The following is a 20362-nucleotide window of genomic DNA, read 5'->3' on the forward strand; positions in this document are numbered from 1 at the left end:
ACTTATATAAACTGTATAAAGAGAACCTGGCCTTTTCCTGTTCTTCTACTCCTGACAATAAGTATTACCAACCACTAGAGGGCGCACCTGAGCGGCCATGGTAAGTAAGGGTGAATGAACTAAAGTTTGGACACACCTCTTCTTCTTCAATGTGTTTCTTTTTTTTATGATTTTTTAGATTGTAAATGTAATATTAAAGACTATATTAAAGCTATACAGGAACACATGCAGAATTATACTTTGAATAAAAAAGTGAAAACTAGAAGACACTGCATGTTGTATTTCTCCTCACTACTAGTTGTCTAGCTAAAAAAAAGCAAGGGAAATGAGTATTAGCCAGGTTTCTTATAATCTTTTTATTCCTAATTTCAAACCTTATTAGAAAGAGTTTGAACCCTCCCTGCAGATAATCTCTCTAACAATAACATTTTTAATGCAGTCATTTAATTTTACTGTTAACATTTCCTTTGCCTCATATACCTAATGTACATCTAATTAAATGTACTGTTAATTAAATAAAATAGTGTCTTAATTACTCAGACATTTAAAAGACTCAATAAATGATGAAATTTACCTGTGTTTGATTACAGACACGCCCTCATGCACCTGTCCCGCCAATCCGCTGATGTCCATGGTTGCCAGATTCGTTGTTTTTGAGCCATATTGGGCTTGTTCAAAATGATACTCCTCTAAAGGTGAAAATTAAGACTGTTTTCATGCTTTCAAAATGTACCACAATAGCAATACTAATAAAAATAAATTAATTTATAAAACGCTTCAGAAAGTATAAAATAAATATTAAAAAGGTTTAAAAGTAGTACATTAGTAGATTTTGGTGTCATTTATAGCATCTGATACAACCTTAGATTAAAGCCTATTTTGTTAGAGATTTTTAATAACGAAGAAAAACAACTTCACTACTGAACTTAAGCACTAAAATGTACTCTACTGGAGGTAGGTCTGGGTGATAATGTAAAAAATATATATATATTGCTTTTTTTCAAATATATGATCGTTATATGTTCAGTTCTTTATTTGTAAATAGATAGTACTGTTTAAAGTGAAGTGTTTTTTTTTTGTTTTTTTTTTACAAATGGTAAACACAGTGTAAACATCCTTATATTTTAGTTAAGTTTAGTTAAATTACTCCCACTTAAAAGAAAACGCTGCTCAGCACAATCATCTTTCCCTTATGCCCTGCCCCTAAACCCATACATCACCCAGAGACCCTTCCCAAACTCCCATTTTTTAAAGCATTTTTCAAATTTGAGCTGAGGGTGGAGTCATCTAAAATTAGGGACTTTAGTTAACCTACCCTTTAAACTCCTGGAGGGTGGGTTTATCCTGGTTTAAAAACACATTGTTGAATATTTGCTGTACCTGGCAACTCTGCTCCTCTGACTGTGTCCGTTAACGCGGCGGACGGTCCGCAGTCTACGGGCTGATAACTAGCTAAACTAACCTATCGGTATTTTAGGAGCGTTATCAGTTTCTAAATTAAGAATTACAGCTTACAAGCTGTAAAAGCAGCACTATAGCTTTAGAGTCACAACAGCGGACTGTCTAAAACCCGAAGAGAAAAGTCCTGCCGCGTAAAACAACGTTAAATTAAGTTGTTAGCCTAGCTAAGCTAACCGAACGCTCGCTAGCTGCATGAAGCTAGCGGTAGATAATTGACGTTAATTGACGGGCTGTGTGGAAGGTTTACCGTGGAGAGAAGCGAGGAGCGCGATGGCTGTGGGGTGGAAATGTTCTGGAGATGTGAGGAAATCTCTCATTTATAAGATGATTTTGCTCGAAAATGCAAGAAACACCCTGAACGAAGAATTGTGTCGCTTTACAAAGAAGGTAAGCCTACAAGTTTACTAACTAAAAAAGCGTAAAATACTCTAAAACTGTCCGTTGACGTTAGTCCTAGCTTGCTTATTAGCTTCCTAGCTTAGCTAAGCTAACTAATTAACTTAACTAGTTAACTAACCTAAGCTCAGTCCTAATTTTTACTCATAAGTAGTTATTTCTAAAAAATAATATCACGATATGTCATCGTACTTTTGGCGAAATGACAAAACACTGAATAAAAAAAAATAAACTGAAAATTACATTTTATTATTGCATATTTTATATTATATGGCACACCTCTAACTGGAATATTAAACAATACAATCATTCTATCAGATTTGTAAGAGAAGTCAATGATCCAGAATGTCATGATACTAATAATAATGCACTCCAAATATCTCCATATATCCAGGATTAAAGTAAAATAAATGATACTGGACAGATATAATCTGCCTCTAGTAGATATATAATGGGATATGAGAACAGTGTGAATTTTTCTTATCCTAAAAACAGCAGAAAAAAGTTGTACCCTGATGTGATAATTAGGGGTGGGTGTTTTGGCACGATATTTCAGGGTATAATATTCTTAATACGATTTATAGTATCTATAATATCCTTATCCAATCGTAACTTTCCCGTTTTGGGACTAATAAAGAATTTTCTTAACCAAAAAAAGTGGTTAATATTAGTGTTAATTCCATTTTAAACAACGATTAGAACACTGTCAGCTGTACATTACATGTTTGCTTAAAATAATAAAAATACATTTATGCATAATAAAAAATATGCGATGTGTAATGAGTGTTTCTTGCACACAACTGTAAAACTTTCATATTTGAGCACAAATTCAGGTTATCAGACAATTAAAGTGTATCATAATTAAATTTAATACATTTAATCTTTCGACCAAACAGATGTTTAAAAGCTAAACCTTAAACAGCAATAAAGGAAACATACGTGATATGTTTGGTGCTTTTTTTTTAATACATTAATACTTAGTACTTAATACTTAGCCATTTTACAATTAATCATTTTGCTGATAATAATTAAAAGCAATCATAGTTGCTTATTAGTTTCTATAAGTGTATGGTTTATTTCAGTGATTAGATACATGTTTGGTCAGTTCCCTGACACACAGAGTGAATATTTTGGGACTTAGGCTGCTACTAAAATGTAAGACATGCTATAATATCATGTATTTTTATGGTGTTAAACAAATACTCTTATACAGAGCCACACAATAACCCTATTCCTAGCAGTAGGGATACCTTCTGATTCGATTGTATTATGATTAAGGGATCTCTTGATTTCTTTTTGCTTAATTGCATGACTACTCTGTACTTTTAAAGTAAAGTATCTGTAATGATCCAAAATGAATCCCACAATCCCGCACTCTCACACTATTTTTATTTGCTAGAAAAAAGTTATTTAAATGAATCAGATGATTAGTACAAAAATCTAGGTTTAATGTTAGGGTAATGGTTACACAAGTATTAAATATTTAAGCATGCCAATAGTACCGATGTACATGTATTATTTTATTCTGAACGTGCTCTAGACCGAACCTGGCAACACTAACCCCCTAACCCCACTAACTCACTCTGGTAGGCGAAGACTCTGGTAGAGCACAAAGACAAGAACAATTGCTGCCTACTCCAACAGATTTCTGTGTCTGAAAGGCACCTAGTCAGCAATCTAGCTTTATATTGTTTTGGATGTAAATGTTAGTGTATAATAACACAGCTAATTACTAATGACAGCATCAGGATGTATAGTTGCCTTTGTGATTTAGTTAGAGAGACCCTAGTTACTACACTGCCTTTTGAGATGCCATAGAAAGCAATGCATCAAAGCAGCTAGATTCTACTCTCAGTTTCAGACACAGCCTCCATAAAGCTCCTAAATGATCTTCTCCAGTCTTTAAACACATGCTAATTTTACAGACAGCTGATGAGATTCAAGAATTTCTCAATCCCACCAGCACTGCTCACAACCAGGACGGTGCGAATCTGCTGAAGACTTTAGATGCCAAATGTCGTGTGATAAAGGAACTGATGGCAGCATTCGAGAACTTGAAGACAGGTATGAAAACTATAGAAATTATAAGTCTTGTTTCTGCCCTCCCGTATAAGGATCTAAGGTAGCTCAACAGTGTTTGTGACTGAACAGTTTTTCGTGTCTGTGTTCAGCTCCAGACTTGCAGAACTTGAAGACTCATCTGAGCCAAGGAGCCGGGCTGCCCCCCACGTGTCCGTGTGTGCTCCAGGTCAACCGGAATGGCGCATTTGTTCCAAAGGTTTTGAAGTTCGGGCCCTTGCTTCATAATGTCATTCTGGCCAGCTCAATTTCAAAAGCTTTAAAAATCATCAGTGCAACAGCCTTTCTTCAGCAGATGACCTTGTCACTTGAATTGAAAGAAGAAGAAAAAGAAGGAGGAAAAGAAGAAGAAGAAAAAGAAGAAGAAGAATTGCCAGGCAAGATCTCATCCAGTTCTGGCATAGAAACTGAGTTAATAAACCAGGGCCAGGAGCCCAAAATGTGCAAAATAATAAATTCCAAGTTTAACAAGCAGCAGAATATTGTAACAGAATCTGAAACTCAGAAGACTTCTACAGACACCTTTATCCCAAAGGGAATCCATCCAAGCTTGCCTCAGAATGTAACCACCCACATCCTTGAGCAGCAATTTGGAAATGACCCTGAGGTTCAACACCAGAAACAAACCTCCTCTCAGCTCATGCGCTTCCTGCGAGTGAATGGAAAGACGAAGAACGTGCCTGTGATCAGTTTATTTGATGCTATGGAGAAGGCCTATGCCTTCATGCCGCAGCAGCAGAAAAACAAAAATGAAGCAGTGGTTCAGAAAGGAGTAGGACTACATACTACACATAGGAGACGGTTATTTTCTGAGATGACAGTTACTGGACCCATCTTCAAAGTGAAAAACAGAAGTGCAGGCTTTGTGACCTACAGTTGTATGATTGCTACATGCTCAGAATTGTGGGATATTGGAGATATTTCCACAGATGTTACAAAATCATTGCATGATTCCATATATGACCAGGGGTTGGCTTTTCCAGAGGGTGATGACCCTAAATTGTTGGATCCCTTCAGTCAAACCCTGTGGACCTCAAGTGATGAATCGAGTGATGTGGCCTCAGAACAGACGGAGCGCTTGTATGACTCTGAGGAAAGGAGTACTGAGTCTGTGGAAGATGATGACTTCTTACTAAAAATACCTGAATTTGAGATAAAGAAATTTGAAGAGATGTGCGTTCTTGCCTCCCACGTGATCAGCCCAAGCAACTTTTACATTCAGCGTGAGGATGCCAACCTTAAGAAACTGTCTGAAACCATGGCGTGAGTAGCAGTTTCATTGTTAGCTTTATATTTTATTATTATTTTTTCCAAAGCTCTATTAATGCTGTGTTTTTTGGTAAATCAGAAAGATAAACTCTAAGTCATACGCAGAGAGGAGCTGCATCCCAGATATTGGCTCATGCGTAATGGGGTGGTTTCCCAAGCAGGAGTTATGGTGCCGTGGCCAAGTGACCAAGATATGTGGGATGAACCGTGGTAAGACCTAAGGCAAAAAAGAGCAAATGCAATGTAATATAAATTAACTTTTATTCTTGTGCTACTTTTTTTTACACAATGTTTTATGTCTTAACACAGGCAGCAGTCCTTTGTGCACCAGTTCTGAAGGTGTCCGTAACCTTGAAGTGGAGGTCCAGAGAATTGACTTTGGAGATTCTGCTTGTCTTTCACTTTCAAATGTCAAGGATCTCTGTGGAGAAGCTGCTGAAGTGCCAGTCCAAGCTTTACAAGTCTCCCTGGCAAATGTAGATGCCTTAAGTTTTATTAGTTCATAATCATGTGTGGTGTTCTTATTCTTTTAATACCTTCATGATCTTTAATTTACTAGGTGAACCCACTGGATGGTGAAAACTGGTCTGCTGAGGCAGTAAGTTGGTTCAAAGATAAAGTGAACAACAGGACGCTGTATACAAGACTCTTTCCTGAGGGAAACACAGTTATGGTGGAGATTTTCTTGGAGAAAGGAAAAATTGGGACAATGAGGTAAGCTGAGTGTTTTTAGGCATGCCTGAAAATGAGGTTTGCAGATTAATTTCAATTTACAAGTCATGTTCTTTGTCTACAATCGTATAATCTGTGTTTACCAGTAGTTTCTTGCTACAGAAACACTGTGGCAGATTATTATAAACCTAGCGGTATCCCTGGGCTGTCTCAGAACCACAGCAGTGCTTCAGTAGTGTCTCATACTACACTAGTACCATATAGTGTTGTATTGGGCCATAGATAATCCACAACCTGTGAAGATCACCCCTCACGGATCGATATACATATAAACCACAGGTCAACTGACAAAAAAAAATCCTAAACACAAATTTGTTTCTTGTTTTTTTTTTAAATTCATTTTTTAATACATGTTTTATTGAACATTCCCAGCAAACATATAACACAATGTGGATATTATTCCAAATAGACAATACTGATGCTGGCATTTGCTTTATTGATATTTAAAAAAAAAAAACATAGTATTGTTCCAATTTTTATGCCATAATAGCATTCATACAATTTTAAACAGAAAACTGTTCATTGCTGCATTGGCAGATTTTTTTTTATCAAATAGACACATTGAATAAATAATGATATGCACAGATCGAGTTTAATATAGATATATAAGCTGTTCTCTGAGATTGCAGAAGCTTGTGGAAACCATGCCACAGTGAATGTGTGCCAAAATCAAAGCTAAAACAGTGAATCACTTTGATCACTAGCCTTAATTTTCTTTATTATTACAGGAGAGGTGCTTCCTTATCCCTCAGACTGGCTCAAAATGGACACGCTAGGCATTCTCAAATGAAGACTGCGGGACCGAAAAGGAGTGAGTATGCCTTTTTACACGTCAGTAGAGGTCATTCCATTTTTACGTTGTTTTTGATAGCGCTAAATATGGTTGTTGTCTTCCAGGCCATGCCCAAAAGCAGTCAAGAAAGCAATCAGTGGAATGGGAGAAGTATCTTATCTCCTGTTACTCTCAAAGCAGAAAATGACACAGACTGTTGTAACATGAACACAGTCTGACCTGAATGTTCAGAATTCATGATTAACATATTTCCTGTTAGTCAAATCAAGACAACACACATTGTGAGCTGCAAGTTTCCAATCTATTCTGTTTTTTGTTGAAATGTTATAATGCTTATTATCTTGTTTGCAGTTGCATCACCTGTCCCTTTATTCATTTATGTTTGGTTTATTTTATAGTTTATTTTGTATCACTGACCATTTGATCTTGCTTAAATTGTATAAATGTATATTTCTGTTCCATGTACACAAACAAAACTACACAAAATCGCCCGTATCCAAATATGTAATTTTGGTGTGTGATTCATCAGGTTGTAATAAACCTACTTTGACCCCGTGTTTATTCAGGAGAAGCCTGGCTTTTATATACTTCTCATGAACAGCATGAACAGACAGCAGCTGGTTTTAAGTCATTCATGATTTATCTGTTCAAAAGTCAAAAGACTGGATTTGCAGTTTATTTTAAAGAACTTGGTAGAATTAGGAATCGTCAGGATATATAGATCAAAGCATTTTTAAAGATGATGCAGTGTATCTAGTCCCTGTTTTGTAATGAATAATGCTCAGACTATCCATCTATTCTCTGTCTGAATTTTTCACGCACTCCAATAGCTTGTGAATCTGCTTAAAATAGCAGTACTTGTTTAGCATTGGCAGGGGAAATGTACACAATAAAGCCATTTTTACTCTGCAGTTTAGCTATATACAGTTGTGGTCAAAAGTTTACATACACTTGTAAAAAAACATAATGTTATGGCTGTCTTGAGTTTTCAATAAGTTCTACAACTCTTATTTTTCCGTGATAGAGTGATCGGAACACATACATGTTTGTCACAAAAAACAGTCATAAAATTTGGTTCTTTCATAAATTTATTATGGGTCTGCTGAAAATGTCACCAAATCTGCTGGGTCAAAAATATACATACAGCAACAAAATTTGTCAATTTTGGTGATGTAGCGAGTTGTGTCAATCAAATTAGCTTCATGTCATGGCCTCTTCACTTCTTGTAAGTGATTCTGATTGACTACAGCTGTTGACTTCTCATGAGCCCATTTAAATAGGGCTCATTTGACCCAGTGATTAGACTCAGCTACAAAAGCTACAATGGGAAAGTCAAAGGAACTCAGTGTGGATCTGAAAAAGCGAATTATTGACTTGAACAAGTCAGGGAAGTCACTTGGAGCCATTTCAAAGCAGCTACAGGTCCCAAGAGCAACTGTGCAGACAATTATACGCAAATATAAAGTGCATGGAACAGTTGTGTCACTGCCACGATCAGGAAGAAAACGCAAGCTATCACATGCTGCCGAGAGGAGATTGGTCAGGATGGTCAAGAGTCAACTAAGAATCACCAAGAAGCAGGTCTACAAGGATTTGGAAGCTGATGGAACACAGGTGTCAGTCTCCACAGTCAAGCGTGTTTTACATCACCATGGACTGAGAGGCTGCCGTGCAAGAAAGAAGCCCTTGCTCCAGAAAAGGCACCTTAAGACTCGGCTGAAGTTTGCTGCTGATCACATGGACAAAGATAAAACCTTCTGGAGGAAAGTTCTCTGGTCAGACGAAACAAAAATTGAGCTGTTTGGCCACAACACCCAGCAATATGTTTGGAGGAGAAAAGGTGAGGCCTTTAATCCCAGGAACACCATGCCTACTGTCAAGCATGGTGGTGGTGGTAGTATGCTCTGGGGATGTTTTGCTGCCAGTGGAACTGGTTCTTTGCAGAAAGTATATGGGATAATGAAGAAGGAGGATTACCTCCAAATTCTGCAGGAAAACTTAAAACCATCAGCCCGAAGGTTGGGTCTTGGGCGCAGTTGGGTGTTCCAACAAGACAATGACCCAAAACACACATCAAAAGTGGTAAAGGAATGGCTAAACCAGGCTAGAATTAAGGTTTTAGAATGGCCTTCCCAAAGTCCTGACTTAAACCCCATTGAGAACATGTGGACAGTGCTAAAGAAACGGGTTCATGCAAGAAAACCATCACATTTAGCTGAACTGCACCAATTCTGTCAAGAAGAGTGGTCAAACATTCGACCTGAAGCTTGCCAGGAGCTTGTGGATGGCTACCAAAAGCGCCTAGTTGCCGTGAAAATGGCCAAGGGACATGTAACCAAATACTAATGTTGCTGTATGTATATTTTTGACCCAGCAGATTTGGTGACATTTTCAGCAGACCCATAATAAATTTATGAAAGAACCAAATTTTATGACTGTTTTTTGTGACAAACATGTATGTGTTCCGATCACTCTATCACAGAAAAATAAGAGTTGTAGAACTTATTGAAAACTCAAGACAGCCATAACATTGTTTTTTTACAAGTGTATGTAAACTTTTGACCACAACTGTATGTAAAAACTTGCAAAAAATGTAAAAAATTGCAACTTTCCAGAAAGTGAAAACATTTTGACTGTATTTCTGTGTAAAAAGGCTTGAATACACAATGTAAAGGAAGGCTGCCAGGTTCAAATAGTTAAAAACTAAAGGACATCCAAAGCAAGATTTGTTTGCAACAACGATTTAATGATTTATAGAATATTTTTAGATGCATTTTTTGTTTGTTGTAAAATAGATAACATTTCATTGAAGGTCAGTTGGGTGGTAAAAAAAGAGCCTAAAAGAGAGCAGGTGTACCACAACTCACAACTGACCCTAAACCTAATGGGCTGGGTCATTTTGTAGTTGGGAACATGCCCACTTGTGGGTGGTTTGTTTGTTTGTTTGCTTGAAATGTATGATTCAGCTACATTGTGCATTTTTACACGTGTGAAAAAAACAAGTGGATGTAAAGCATAATCCAGACTTGGTGTCCTGCAGTGTAAAGTATTGTGCTTCTTCATGCACTTTAAGCGAAAAATATGATGCTTGATATTTACTGTCACATTGACATCTTTTTGTTTTTGATTTTGTTTAAATAAAATTTGTTCCAAAGTTAATTTTTTTGGAATATTTGAAACATTCTTACTTTGTAAGAAGCTTGTTGATGGTTATAGGAAGCAACTGATGTCAGTTATTTTTTTATGGGCAACCAAATATTAATTTGAATGTGCCAATCATTTTGTCTGGCTGTTTTTTTTTATTTATTTTATATTTCTCTCTGTTTTTTTGTGTTGTTCCACTACACACAATTGAAATAAATGTGTGTAACAAAACGTGTCTTTTAAATAATTTTCTGGAAGAAATTCAGTCATTACTGTAATTAAGGTTAACACAAACCATTTTATAAAATAATTAAAAGTAATATCTGCGAAGTAAGAATGTTGTCACTTCGGTTCAAGAGAATGAGACTATCATTAGTCTGCAAAAAAAAGAATAAGTGCATCAAAAAGATAGCAGAAAAGTTAGGAATGGTCAAATTAGCAGTTTCATTCTGGTAAAAAGAACACAGTGGTGAGCTCAGAACCTCTATAGAAGACAACAGTGGGTTATGATCACAAAAAAGCTGAGCTGAGTAATGATCTCAAGGCAGCTGGGACCACAGTCTCCAAAAAAAACATTGGTAATACACTGAGACGTATTGGTTTAAAATCCTGCAGTTCACACAAGGTTCCTCTGCTCAAGAAGGCTCACGTCCAGGCCTGCCTCGAGTTTGCCAATGAACATATTAATGACTCCGAGAGAGACTGAGAGAAGGTGCTGTGGTCAGATGAGACCAAAATTGAGCTCTTTGGCCTCAACTCAACTCGACGTGTTTGGAGGAAGAAAAATACAGAATATGACCCTAAGAATACCATCCCCACCGTCAAGCATGGTGGTGGAAGTATTATGTTTTGGGGGTGTTTTTCTTCTAAGGGCACAGGCCAAATTCACCGCATTGACGGAAGGATTAACGGTGCCATGTATCACAAAATCCTGGGTGACAACCTCCTTGCCTCCGCCAGGGCACTGAAAATGGGTCGTGTATGGGTCTTTCAGCGCGATAATGACCCAAAACATACAGCCAAGGAAACAAAGGAGTGGCTCCATAAGAAGCATATCAAGGTCATGGAATGGCCTAGCCAGTCTCCTGACCTCAATCACATAGAAAATCTATGGAGAGAGCTGAAGCTTCACGTTTCCAAATGCATGCCTAAAAACCTTAAGGATTTGGAGATGATTTGCAGAGAGGAGTGGGGCAAAATTACTCCTGGAGTGTGTGCAAACCAAGTATTAAATGATGTTTTATTATGGGATCAAATACTTATTTCCCTCAATGAAATGCAATTTTTTTTTCTCATTTCATGTAATTTTCTCAGTTTTTCTTTTGATATTCTATGTGGCACTGTTAAAATAAAGCTGGTTTCATTTATTTTCATTGGGGGATCAAATACTTATTTCCTCCACTGTATGTTTAGTATTTTTTTTATTAAAAAAAATTACTCGGTTAAAAACTGCAATACTTTTTGTTGAATTGTATTGTGACACAATATTATCACAGCATTGTGATTTAGTATCAGGTTACAGTATGTCTCTGTCTTACAAAAACGGAAAGTGTAGTTTCTAAATAGCTGCTTTGTTTCATTGTGGCAACCACACTTACTGCTCTCAAACTCCATCTTTGTACTGCCGTTCCCCGTCGGAGGAGTTTGAACCGGTCACTTGAATAAACTGTGATGGTTCTCTGCCAAGGAGGTGGGAAAGCTGACGATAAAGGGTGGAATCCTTACGCCAGCAAACGCAGGGCTCATGTCACATGATGTGGGGGGCAAAACCACCAGGCATGTTCCCCTGGTACAACTGCGCAACTAGGACGACAATACTTACTCACTGTATCTGTTTCTGTTGCATCAGAGTATTTAACGTCTGACATCACACATTGTAAATTACTCCTGGTATTTGTAATTATTAATTTGTGGGGGCTTTTTAAGGTAGGCGTTGCATTTGTAAAGCTGTAAAAAGATGAAATAACTAATACTGATATTTAGTTAAACAGGAAATGTCCATTTCAGAATCCAAATATGTCTAAATATATTTATTTATTTCTTCTTTTAGGCAACCTTTTGAAATTTTCACAGATAATATTAAAGAATTATATATATGAGCTGTCATATTTTATGCGTGGGTTTTATTTATCAGAATCAAAGTGTGCTACGTGAGTATTTGCCGAAATGTCAGTGGTGTCCTTTAAGACACTCATTCATGTCAAAGACACCCTTCACTTCCTTAGCCCGCCTGGCACAATAAATAATGATGCTGAGGCCTTTGTGTCCACACAGATTCTTTCTTTGGCCCCGGGTGGGCGGAAATCTAGGCGTTTGATCTGAATTCCAGTCTTGTTAGCGCCAATAAAGGCCACCATTGTATGTAAATGGTTTCTATGTGAGCATCTGACTTCTGCGGTGCAGGGTAGTGGCTAGTGTTGAGGAAAGTATTTGCATTTCTCAATGATACGGTGTTCTTCGGGGAGCCGTCTATAGTAACATTTATCTACTCTTTATTTTTTTTTGGACACATTTGTGTACCACCACAACCGAAGGTAAATATTTCAGTTCTTTCCTTCTGATAAGAACCTTTTTTATTTAATTACTGCCCTTTAGGTCAGTTTATTCCTATACACATAATCCTGTTGCTTTTTCTTTTTCTTTAGTGTTTTAGTTTTGTTTTACTCAAACAAGTAGATCTATCTTGTTTACTGTAAATTATATTATTTATGTATATAATAAATGAGTATATACTGTACATATGATTCCAGAATCTGGATTGTGAACTCTAGTGCTGTATAGAGCTGTATAATTACTCTCGCCCAGGAAAGAACGATGTTGGTGTGTCTAGTAAATGTCAAGGTGCTTCTTCTTGACTTCAGCGAATCTGGTTTTTATAGATCTACAGAGGTTGTCACATGGCCACAAACTTTGCCATTGGCTTTTTCTTCTGTATCAGGTGACGGCATGTGGCACTAGGCCATCGCCCATGCTCTTAAACAGCTCCCAAGGCATTCAAAACACTTTTGTCAAACTTTGCTGCCCAAAGTGTCCAAATGTCCAGCCTCCACCTGACCTGTCGAATTTTTTGGACCGGGCACAGCTTATGCTGCTTACACGACGGGCTGAGCTGGTAAATTGTACTCCTTATTTCTTATTAATGTTTGTTATGGATGGCTTTTCTAGTTGAAGGTCCATTTATTTTGGAACCTGCTGTAAGTAAGAGTAACTGGCATGCCTGTCTGGAGGATTTAAATTTTTTTAAAACTTAATGATTTAAAATTATGCTTTGTTTTATGTTATTTTTAAAAATGTGGAAGTGTTTCTCACTTTATTTATTCTCCTTTCTGTAGACCTGGAATCGAAAATGAATTGGGCATCTTTTTATGCCGTGGTCAGCGGTGTAAATAGGCATTCGACTGGCATTGGCCGCATCTGGCTGTCCGTCATCTTCATCTTTCGCATTCTGGTTCTAGTGGTGGCGGCTGAAAGCGTGTGGGGCGACGAGAAGTCCGGCTTCACCTGCAACACACAGCAGCCTGGTTGCAACAGTGTGTGTTATGACCAGTTCTTCCCGATTTCTCACATCCGCCTGTGGGCTTTGCAGCTGATTCTCGTGTCGACGCCAGCTCTGCTGGTTGCTATGCACGTCGCTCATCGACGCCACGTTGACAAAAAGATCCTTAAGATGTCAGGAAGAGGCAGCGCCAAGGACTTGGAGCAAATAAAGAATCAGAAGTTCAAAATCACTGGTGCTCTTTGGTGGACCTACATGATAAGCATCATTTTTCGCATCGTTTTTGAAGTGGCTTTCTTGTACATTTTTTACTTGATCTACCCCGGGTTTAAAATGGTGCGTCTCGTTAAGTGTGATTCGTATCCCTGCCCCAACACAGTGGACTGCTTTGTGTCTCGTCCAACGGAGAAGACCATCTTTACCGTCTTCATGCTGGCAGTGTCCGGGGTCTGTGTCCTGCTAAACATTGCAGAGGTGGTGTACTTGATAGGCAGAGCGTGTGTCCGATTTTTCCAGAGACCAGAAGGTGAGCCCAAAGGACCCTGGCTCACCCAAAAACTGTCCTCCTACAAGCAGAATGAGATCAATCAGCTCATATCAGAGCATCCATTCAAGCCTAGATTGAATGTGGGCAGAAAAAGTCCTATTGACAAGGGGGAGAGATGTTCTGCTTTCTAGTTAAGACCATTAACTTGAAGATTTATGTTACTAAAGGTCAGTAATTCAGACCCGGCCCTGGGGCTTGTGGTGTTCTTCGTCATTGTGATCATTTGATTGGTTCAACTTTTTCTACAGTTGGATTAATGCCACCAGTTCTCAGTCGAGGAACGTTGAAAAGAACATGCTTCTGGCAAGAAGGTTGTGAGTTGCTAGTCCTTTACAAATGGTAATTATGTAAAGAAAAATGTGCAAAATATGCATTTTGTCGTAATCAAACACAAAGAAGGTGCCTTCTGACATTATATGGAACAATATTTATCGCTGGATAATACTCAAAAACTTGTAGAATATTCCTGAAATACTCAAATGCACAGCTTCAAACCCATGAAGGTATCTTGAAAGTATTTCAGATACTTGAGGTTTGAATTTCCTGTATCTACAGAGAACATCTACCTTGTAGGTTGATTGTGTATACCTGTCAGTACTTGAGACTGTAGCCCATCTGTTGTAGTAGTATTAAATACCTGTATATCTGTTCTCTCATACTTCAAATAATACTAGACTTGTACATTTTTTTAGTTTACATAAAAATGAAATCAGGTGAGTCTTGTTAGAATTGCGGCACACTCCCACCATTTCCATTGTTTGGTCCACTGCAAAAACAAATCCATTGGCAAAGAACTAGACTAAATATGTAAATTGACATGCATAGGCTTATATTAATCGAAAACAATCTGCCAAAGGAGTAAACTTTTTTTTTCTTAGTAAGATTTCTTAAAATAAGCAATCGCAAAGTCTCAAAATGTGTAAATCAAAAATCGCAGATTTTTTATTTTATTATTGTTATTTATTTATTGATTTATTTGCTTAACTTGTGACTTTTTTGTGCTTATTTTGAGTTCAAATTACCCTAATTCTTAGTTAGACTGATGAAAATTGTTAATATTTTTATTAAAAATATTAAATAATACTGTAATGTTAATAATTAAATAATTAAAACACTTGCAATGCTTTGTAAGACTCTGTCTTGACCCTACAGATCAGTGCTGTTTCATATTATAACAAGTTTTTAGATTTGGATCCTGCAAACTGTGACATGGATCTTGTGAATATCTAATATCAGCACACAACACAACAGGAAATATCATTTTTTGACATGAAAGTGGCAAGTTTGGAATTCTAAAATCATTTTCACGTTCTCTTTAAAGTGTCTTGAGTGTATGGTTAGAATAAGGTGCTTTTCTATTTATACGCTATATAGCTATAGAGTAGACCTTAACTATATAAAGTTACCTACCCTGATGGAATGCAAGACGTTTGGTTTCTGTTGTCTTTGTGTATGAAAATGAAGTGAATGGGAGGAACGAGGAGTAAGAAAATGACAGGTATCTTGACAGAAAAAGCTTTCAACCAAAAAAACAAGCCTACATCACACAATCATACCGAACAATCTACTGAACTGCAGGACAGAATTTGTGGCACGTAATGCCAATCTAACAATAGGAAAAGACTTTAAAAATACTTTTAAAACTATTTTATTCACTATTTGATGAAAACTTTGAAAAGTCAAGATGAGACAAAGATTGGTTACTCTGACCACCGTACACCAAACGATCAGGATTACGCTGCAAGACTCTAGCAAGACTCAAATGATTTGATTCCAGCTCTGAAAACGTGTTGATTACAGTGAAATCACTTGAAATGTTATTCAGTGTAAGGCCGGCATAGGTACACACAACAGAGATAGTGAAGGACCAGCTCTGGGAACCGATTCTCTATATATTATTATATTCTGTTCACACTCTATAGGTCCTTGGGTTTATGCATGTCAACAGATGGGCTAGAGTCTGTAATTGTACACAGTTATACAGTACCAGTTATGTGTGTTCTTTATTTGTATTATTTACTACATTGTAGATAGTATTAAAGATTAAAAAAATATGAAGGAAGTATTAATATTCTCTACAATGTTGAAAATAAAATGATAAAGAAAAACATTAAATGAGAAGTGATGTGTCCAAACTGTATATCATGTATGACATGTTTCAAAAAATATATTACAATTTAAAGATTTAAATTCTGCATGATTTTCTATAATATGCAGTATACCTGGGTAAAATAGAGACATCAGCTCCTCATATTGGAAAACAAAAAAAAAAATCACACTTACTACTGTACAGCCATATAAAAGAAGTGCAATATATACCTTGGCGTGTTTGAAAAATAACAATTTCTCACTGTGGACGTTTATTGAGTCGATTATTATTGCTGCTTATTTATTGTGGTGTTAAACCTTGGAATATTGTGAAAATAAAAAAAAGCAATTCAGTTCAGCACAAACTGTAAATCATTTACAGTGTTACAAATAAAACCCATTGATTTAATTTGTGTATTTTCAGTGTGATGTTTGATTGCTTATCATGAATCACTTTTCTGTTATTCTTAGATTAAAATCTTGTTTTAACAAATTCTACATAGGATGTTTATTGAATAAGGTCTTGACTTGACTGCCTTTGTTTGTGTTTTTTATGAAATAAATTAAGTATATTTATTCCATGTCTATTAGAGTAAAATTAAACACCTTAGGCTGTGTTTACAGTTGTTTTAAATTCTGCAAATTAACAACAAGAACCCACAATTGAAATTGGCACGGATTACCTTTCTGATTTAATCTACTGCACAACCGCAGCACTGTGAAGCTCTGCCACGACTGTGATTTTCATCAGTGCCTTCAGGCCTCAAATGTCGGTGTACTTCCAAGTCAACTCTCTGGTGATAGGAGAGACCCCACTGCTATATTTAGCCTTGCCCTTGGGTCACTGGCTGGCTGTCTCATTGGCTGCTCGCCCTGTCATTTCAAGTAAGGAGCAAGTGGCGAGTCTGATAGTTTACATTAGAGAGTGTGCCTCGTACCAAAATTAACCGCAGGCAGAGGAAGGAGGGGGTCAGCCAGGAGAAGACTCTTTGGCAGTGGTTTCAACAGGTCTGGGCTGCCTGAACAGACGACACTCTGTGCTTTTGGATAAGAAAAACTCAATTGATTTATTGTTATCAGAACCGTGACCACAGACAGCCTGGATCTCATTCCTCTTCAAGGACATAGCCTTGAAACGGGCCGGAGTACAGGGCCTGTGTGAGCGACCCGCATGGATCCATGCTCTCGGCTTCTGATCCACTGCTGGAGATGTATTCACTGACGAGGTGGGCAACTTTCCTGTACACTGTTTGTGTGTGTTTTTTTTTATATAAGTTATTGATTCTCTTAAATATAAAGCATTAAAAAAACAAAAAGAATATTGATAAATACCCAAAAACAGTTTAATAGGTTCTAAGGACCATTTGGGACCACTCATCACATTTAATTTAATTTTATTAAATTTCATTTAGCCTAATAGAATTAACACATGAATTCATGTTCAGGGTTCATAGGGTCATGAAAAACCTAGGAAAAGTCATGGAATTAAAAAAAAAAAAAAAAAAAAGCAATTCCCAGGCCTGGAAAAGTTTTCAAAAAATAAAAATACCCACAAAGTTTTGGAAAAGTCATGGAAATTTAGTCTACAAAAGACTAAAGTTATTTCAGTAATTTAGCCATATACAATGGAGCTCTCAGGATCTGACACACACACACACATTTTATAATTAAAGATTGTATGTCACCATTTTTATCAGATTCATTTTAGGCCTACAATAATCATTTTTGATTATGGTTTTAGTTGATTTTTGGTTTTATTGACCATATCTTGAACGTTTACCCTGAAGGCATGGAAAAGTCATGAAAAAATCATGGTATTGGTGAAAAAGTGTATTAACCCTGATGTTTCTTACTCCTTTTAAAGGGAACAGTTGGATATTTGATGACACCTCATGATCAGGCTAGTAGCGACCTGCCCAAAGCATTTATAGCAGCTATAAACTTAGCATATCAGTGTCAGAATTCTTCAGTATTTCATACATTAAGAATGGATACCAAACATATGTGAAAAAGCATTTTCTTTCTTCCACTTTTTTTTGTTTTGTAAAAGGGCCTATAGTAAGTTTGTTTGAACAATAGTCATCAAGTTATCACAAATGCATAAATGTGATAAAATATATCATATTTTTTGTCCTTTCAACAAATAATCATTTTGGGGAAATCCGTTTTAATGGAAGACAATGTAAAAAGAGTTTATGTCAGGTCATTTTGTCATTTAACACAGTGTAAGGGACAGTTTGTGTGTTTAAATTATGTAGGTAACATTCGTGGCTCAAAGTTGGCTTTATATATACTTTTAGAGATGGAAATCATTATTGTTTATATAATACACAATGCTTTTGAAAACTGAATTAGCTGTATCACAGCATGTTGCTTTAGGTCAAAGTGCTGTTATGATATCTAGCTCCCCTGGTAACAAGATAAGAAGAAGCTTTTAGTCCTGAATGGCTTCTGTGTGTCAGTTTTTCTAGAGTAAAAAGTCAAGATAGGCTTCAAATTGAATTTATTATGAGTAGTATTCATTGTAATTTTATTATGTTAATATTTTTACCACATAGGGGACGGTATGTGGGCTTATATTTAAATTCTTCAGTCTTATATCTATATTATAACATATCAGCAGTGGTGGATACAAAATGTGGATTCAAAATGTCCCCACTGTGGGACTAATAAATAAGGGATTTTCTAATTATTTAAGTTGACTAGTTAGTCTATAAATGGAAAACCTCAGCCATAATTTCTAACACTATGCTATTGCAAATTTTAAAGGACTTTTTTTTTTTTTTTTGCAGAATTAGTCCTCAACTCATGCTGCAATGGGAGACTGGGGTTTACTGGGAAAGCTGCTGGAGAGTGCCCAGGAGCACTCCACTGTGGTCGGCAAAGTGTGGCTGACCGTCCTCTTCATCTTCCGCATCCTGGTGCTGGGCACAGCTGCTGAGAAGGTCTGGGGAGATGAGCAATCAGGTTTCACCTGCGATACCAAACAACCCGGTTGCCAGAATGTCTGCTACGACAAGACGTTCCCCATCTCCCACATCCGCTTCTGGGTTCTTCAGATCATATTCGTCTCCACCCCCACACTTATCTACCTGGGCCACATTCTGCACTTGGTTCGGATGGAAGAGAAACACAAAGAAAGGCAAAAAGAGAAGGAACTTTCCCAGCAGGGTGATAACCAGCCCCTTATTGGTGAAGCCAAAGCAAAGAAGCCTTCAGTGCGGGATGAGCAAGGCCACATCCGTCTTCAAGGAGACATCCTGCGCACGTACGTCTTCAACATCATCTTTAAGACACTGTTTGAGGTAGGCTTTATAGTTGCACAGTACTTCCTGTACGGATTTGAACTCAAACCGCTCTACATGTGCGACCGGCCGCCGTGCCCCAATCCTGTGAACTGCTACATCTCCAGACCCACAGAGAAGACCATTTTCATCATCTTTATGCTAGCAGTAGCATGCTTCTCGCTTCTTCTTAACCTGGTGGAAATGTATTACTTGGGTTTCACCAAGTGCCGCCAAAGCTTCAGACACAGAAAAGAGAAGCTGCCGTCTGAGGTATCATCCAACGCTCCCAGCGAAGTAACCAACCAATTTGTTCCCACTTACAACTATTTCCATGGCCACCAGCCCCCATATCCCTCTGCTCCCGGATACAGTTCACAAACTGGTGATCCTGAATCGTTTCTTCCATATAACAGCAAAGCAGTTTGTAAGCAGAACAAAGACAACTTTGCTGTAGAGAGGAATGGTAAACCAGAGGAACTCAACTTAAAATTAAAGAAAGCCTCAGGTCCAGCTCCTGGGTCACCAGGAGATCAGCAGAGGAGGCCTAATCGAACTGGTAAGTTCAGCAATAAGAGCAGGCTAGACGATCTGAAGATTTGATATTGAAGATGTTTTCTTTTTTATACCTATGGCTTGGCATTTTTTTATGTTTTCAAATTGGAACGTTAGAAAGTCCAGGTTTAATAATTTAATGTAACCAGTTGTATGTAGTCTATTTCCCCAATGCTGTCAGAATACAATTTGTATTACGTTGAACTGTAGGATGCCATAAACACTTATTTTCATTCAAATGTCCAGTAGAAATTGTATTTATTACTATTTTTATGCCATAATTTTAAATAAAGTACAATGCAATGGAAACAGACCACTTATCCACATTTCTTACTGTAAACAATAAAAACTGTTTTTTAATATAAATAAAGTTTCTGATAACTAATCATTTATTAATCTATCACATCACATGTGATACATTAAAGTATCTCATATATCTCATATATAATTTATCTTATAAAAATTAAAGGACCATTAAGGTTTATATTTTCTATAGTATCTCATAACACAATCAGGAA

At 37.1% G+C, this 20362-nt stretch overlaps 2 protein-coding genes across 2 annotated transcripts; both read left to right on the forward strand.

The window, feature by feature from the left end:
* Positions 1–1156: 1156 nt before the first annotated feature.
* On the forward strand, positions 1157–16414 carry LOC103037826 (uncharacterized). Its single transcript, XM_049484000.1, has 10 exons — positions 1157–1848; positions 3783–3921; positions 4029–5199; positions 5285–5415; positions 5515–5681; positions 5765–5919; positions 6666–6748; positions 6835–6906; positions 12319–12408; positions 13207–16414. Exons 1-10 carry the CDS (start codon positions 1732–1734, stop codon positions 14046–14048), a joined length of 2967 nt encoding a protein of 988 aa, XP_049339957.1. The 5' UTR covers positions 1157–1731; the 3' UTR covers positions 14049–16414.
* A 498-nt stretch (positions 16415–16912) lies between these two features.
* Positions 16913–20157, forward strand: LOC103033724 (gap junction alpha-3 protein). The gene is made up of 2 exons (XM_015601684.3): positions 16913–17231; positions 18798–20157. The coding sequence occupies exon 2, from the start codon at positions 18822–18824 to the stop codon at positions 19890–19892; it is 1071 nt and encodes a 356-aa protein (XP_015457170.3). The 5' UTR covers positions 16913–17231; positions 18798–18821; the 3' UTR covers positions 19893–20157.
* The last annotated feature ends 205 nt before the right edge of the window (positions 20158–20362 follow it).

Source organism: Astyanax mexicanus, chromosome 10 (genome assembly GCF_023375975.1).
Source record: "Astyanax mexicanus isolate ESR-SI-001 chromosome 10, AstMex3_surface, whole genome shotgun sequence".
Taxonomy (NCBI): domain Eukaryota; kingdom Metazoa; phylum Chordata; class Actinopteri; order Characiformes; family Acestrorhamphidae; genus Astyanax; species Astyanax mexicanus.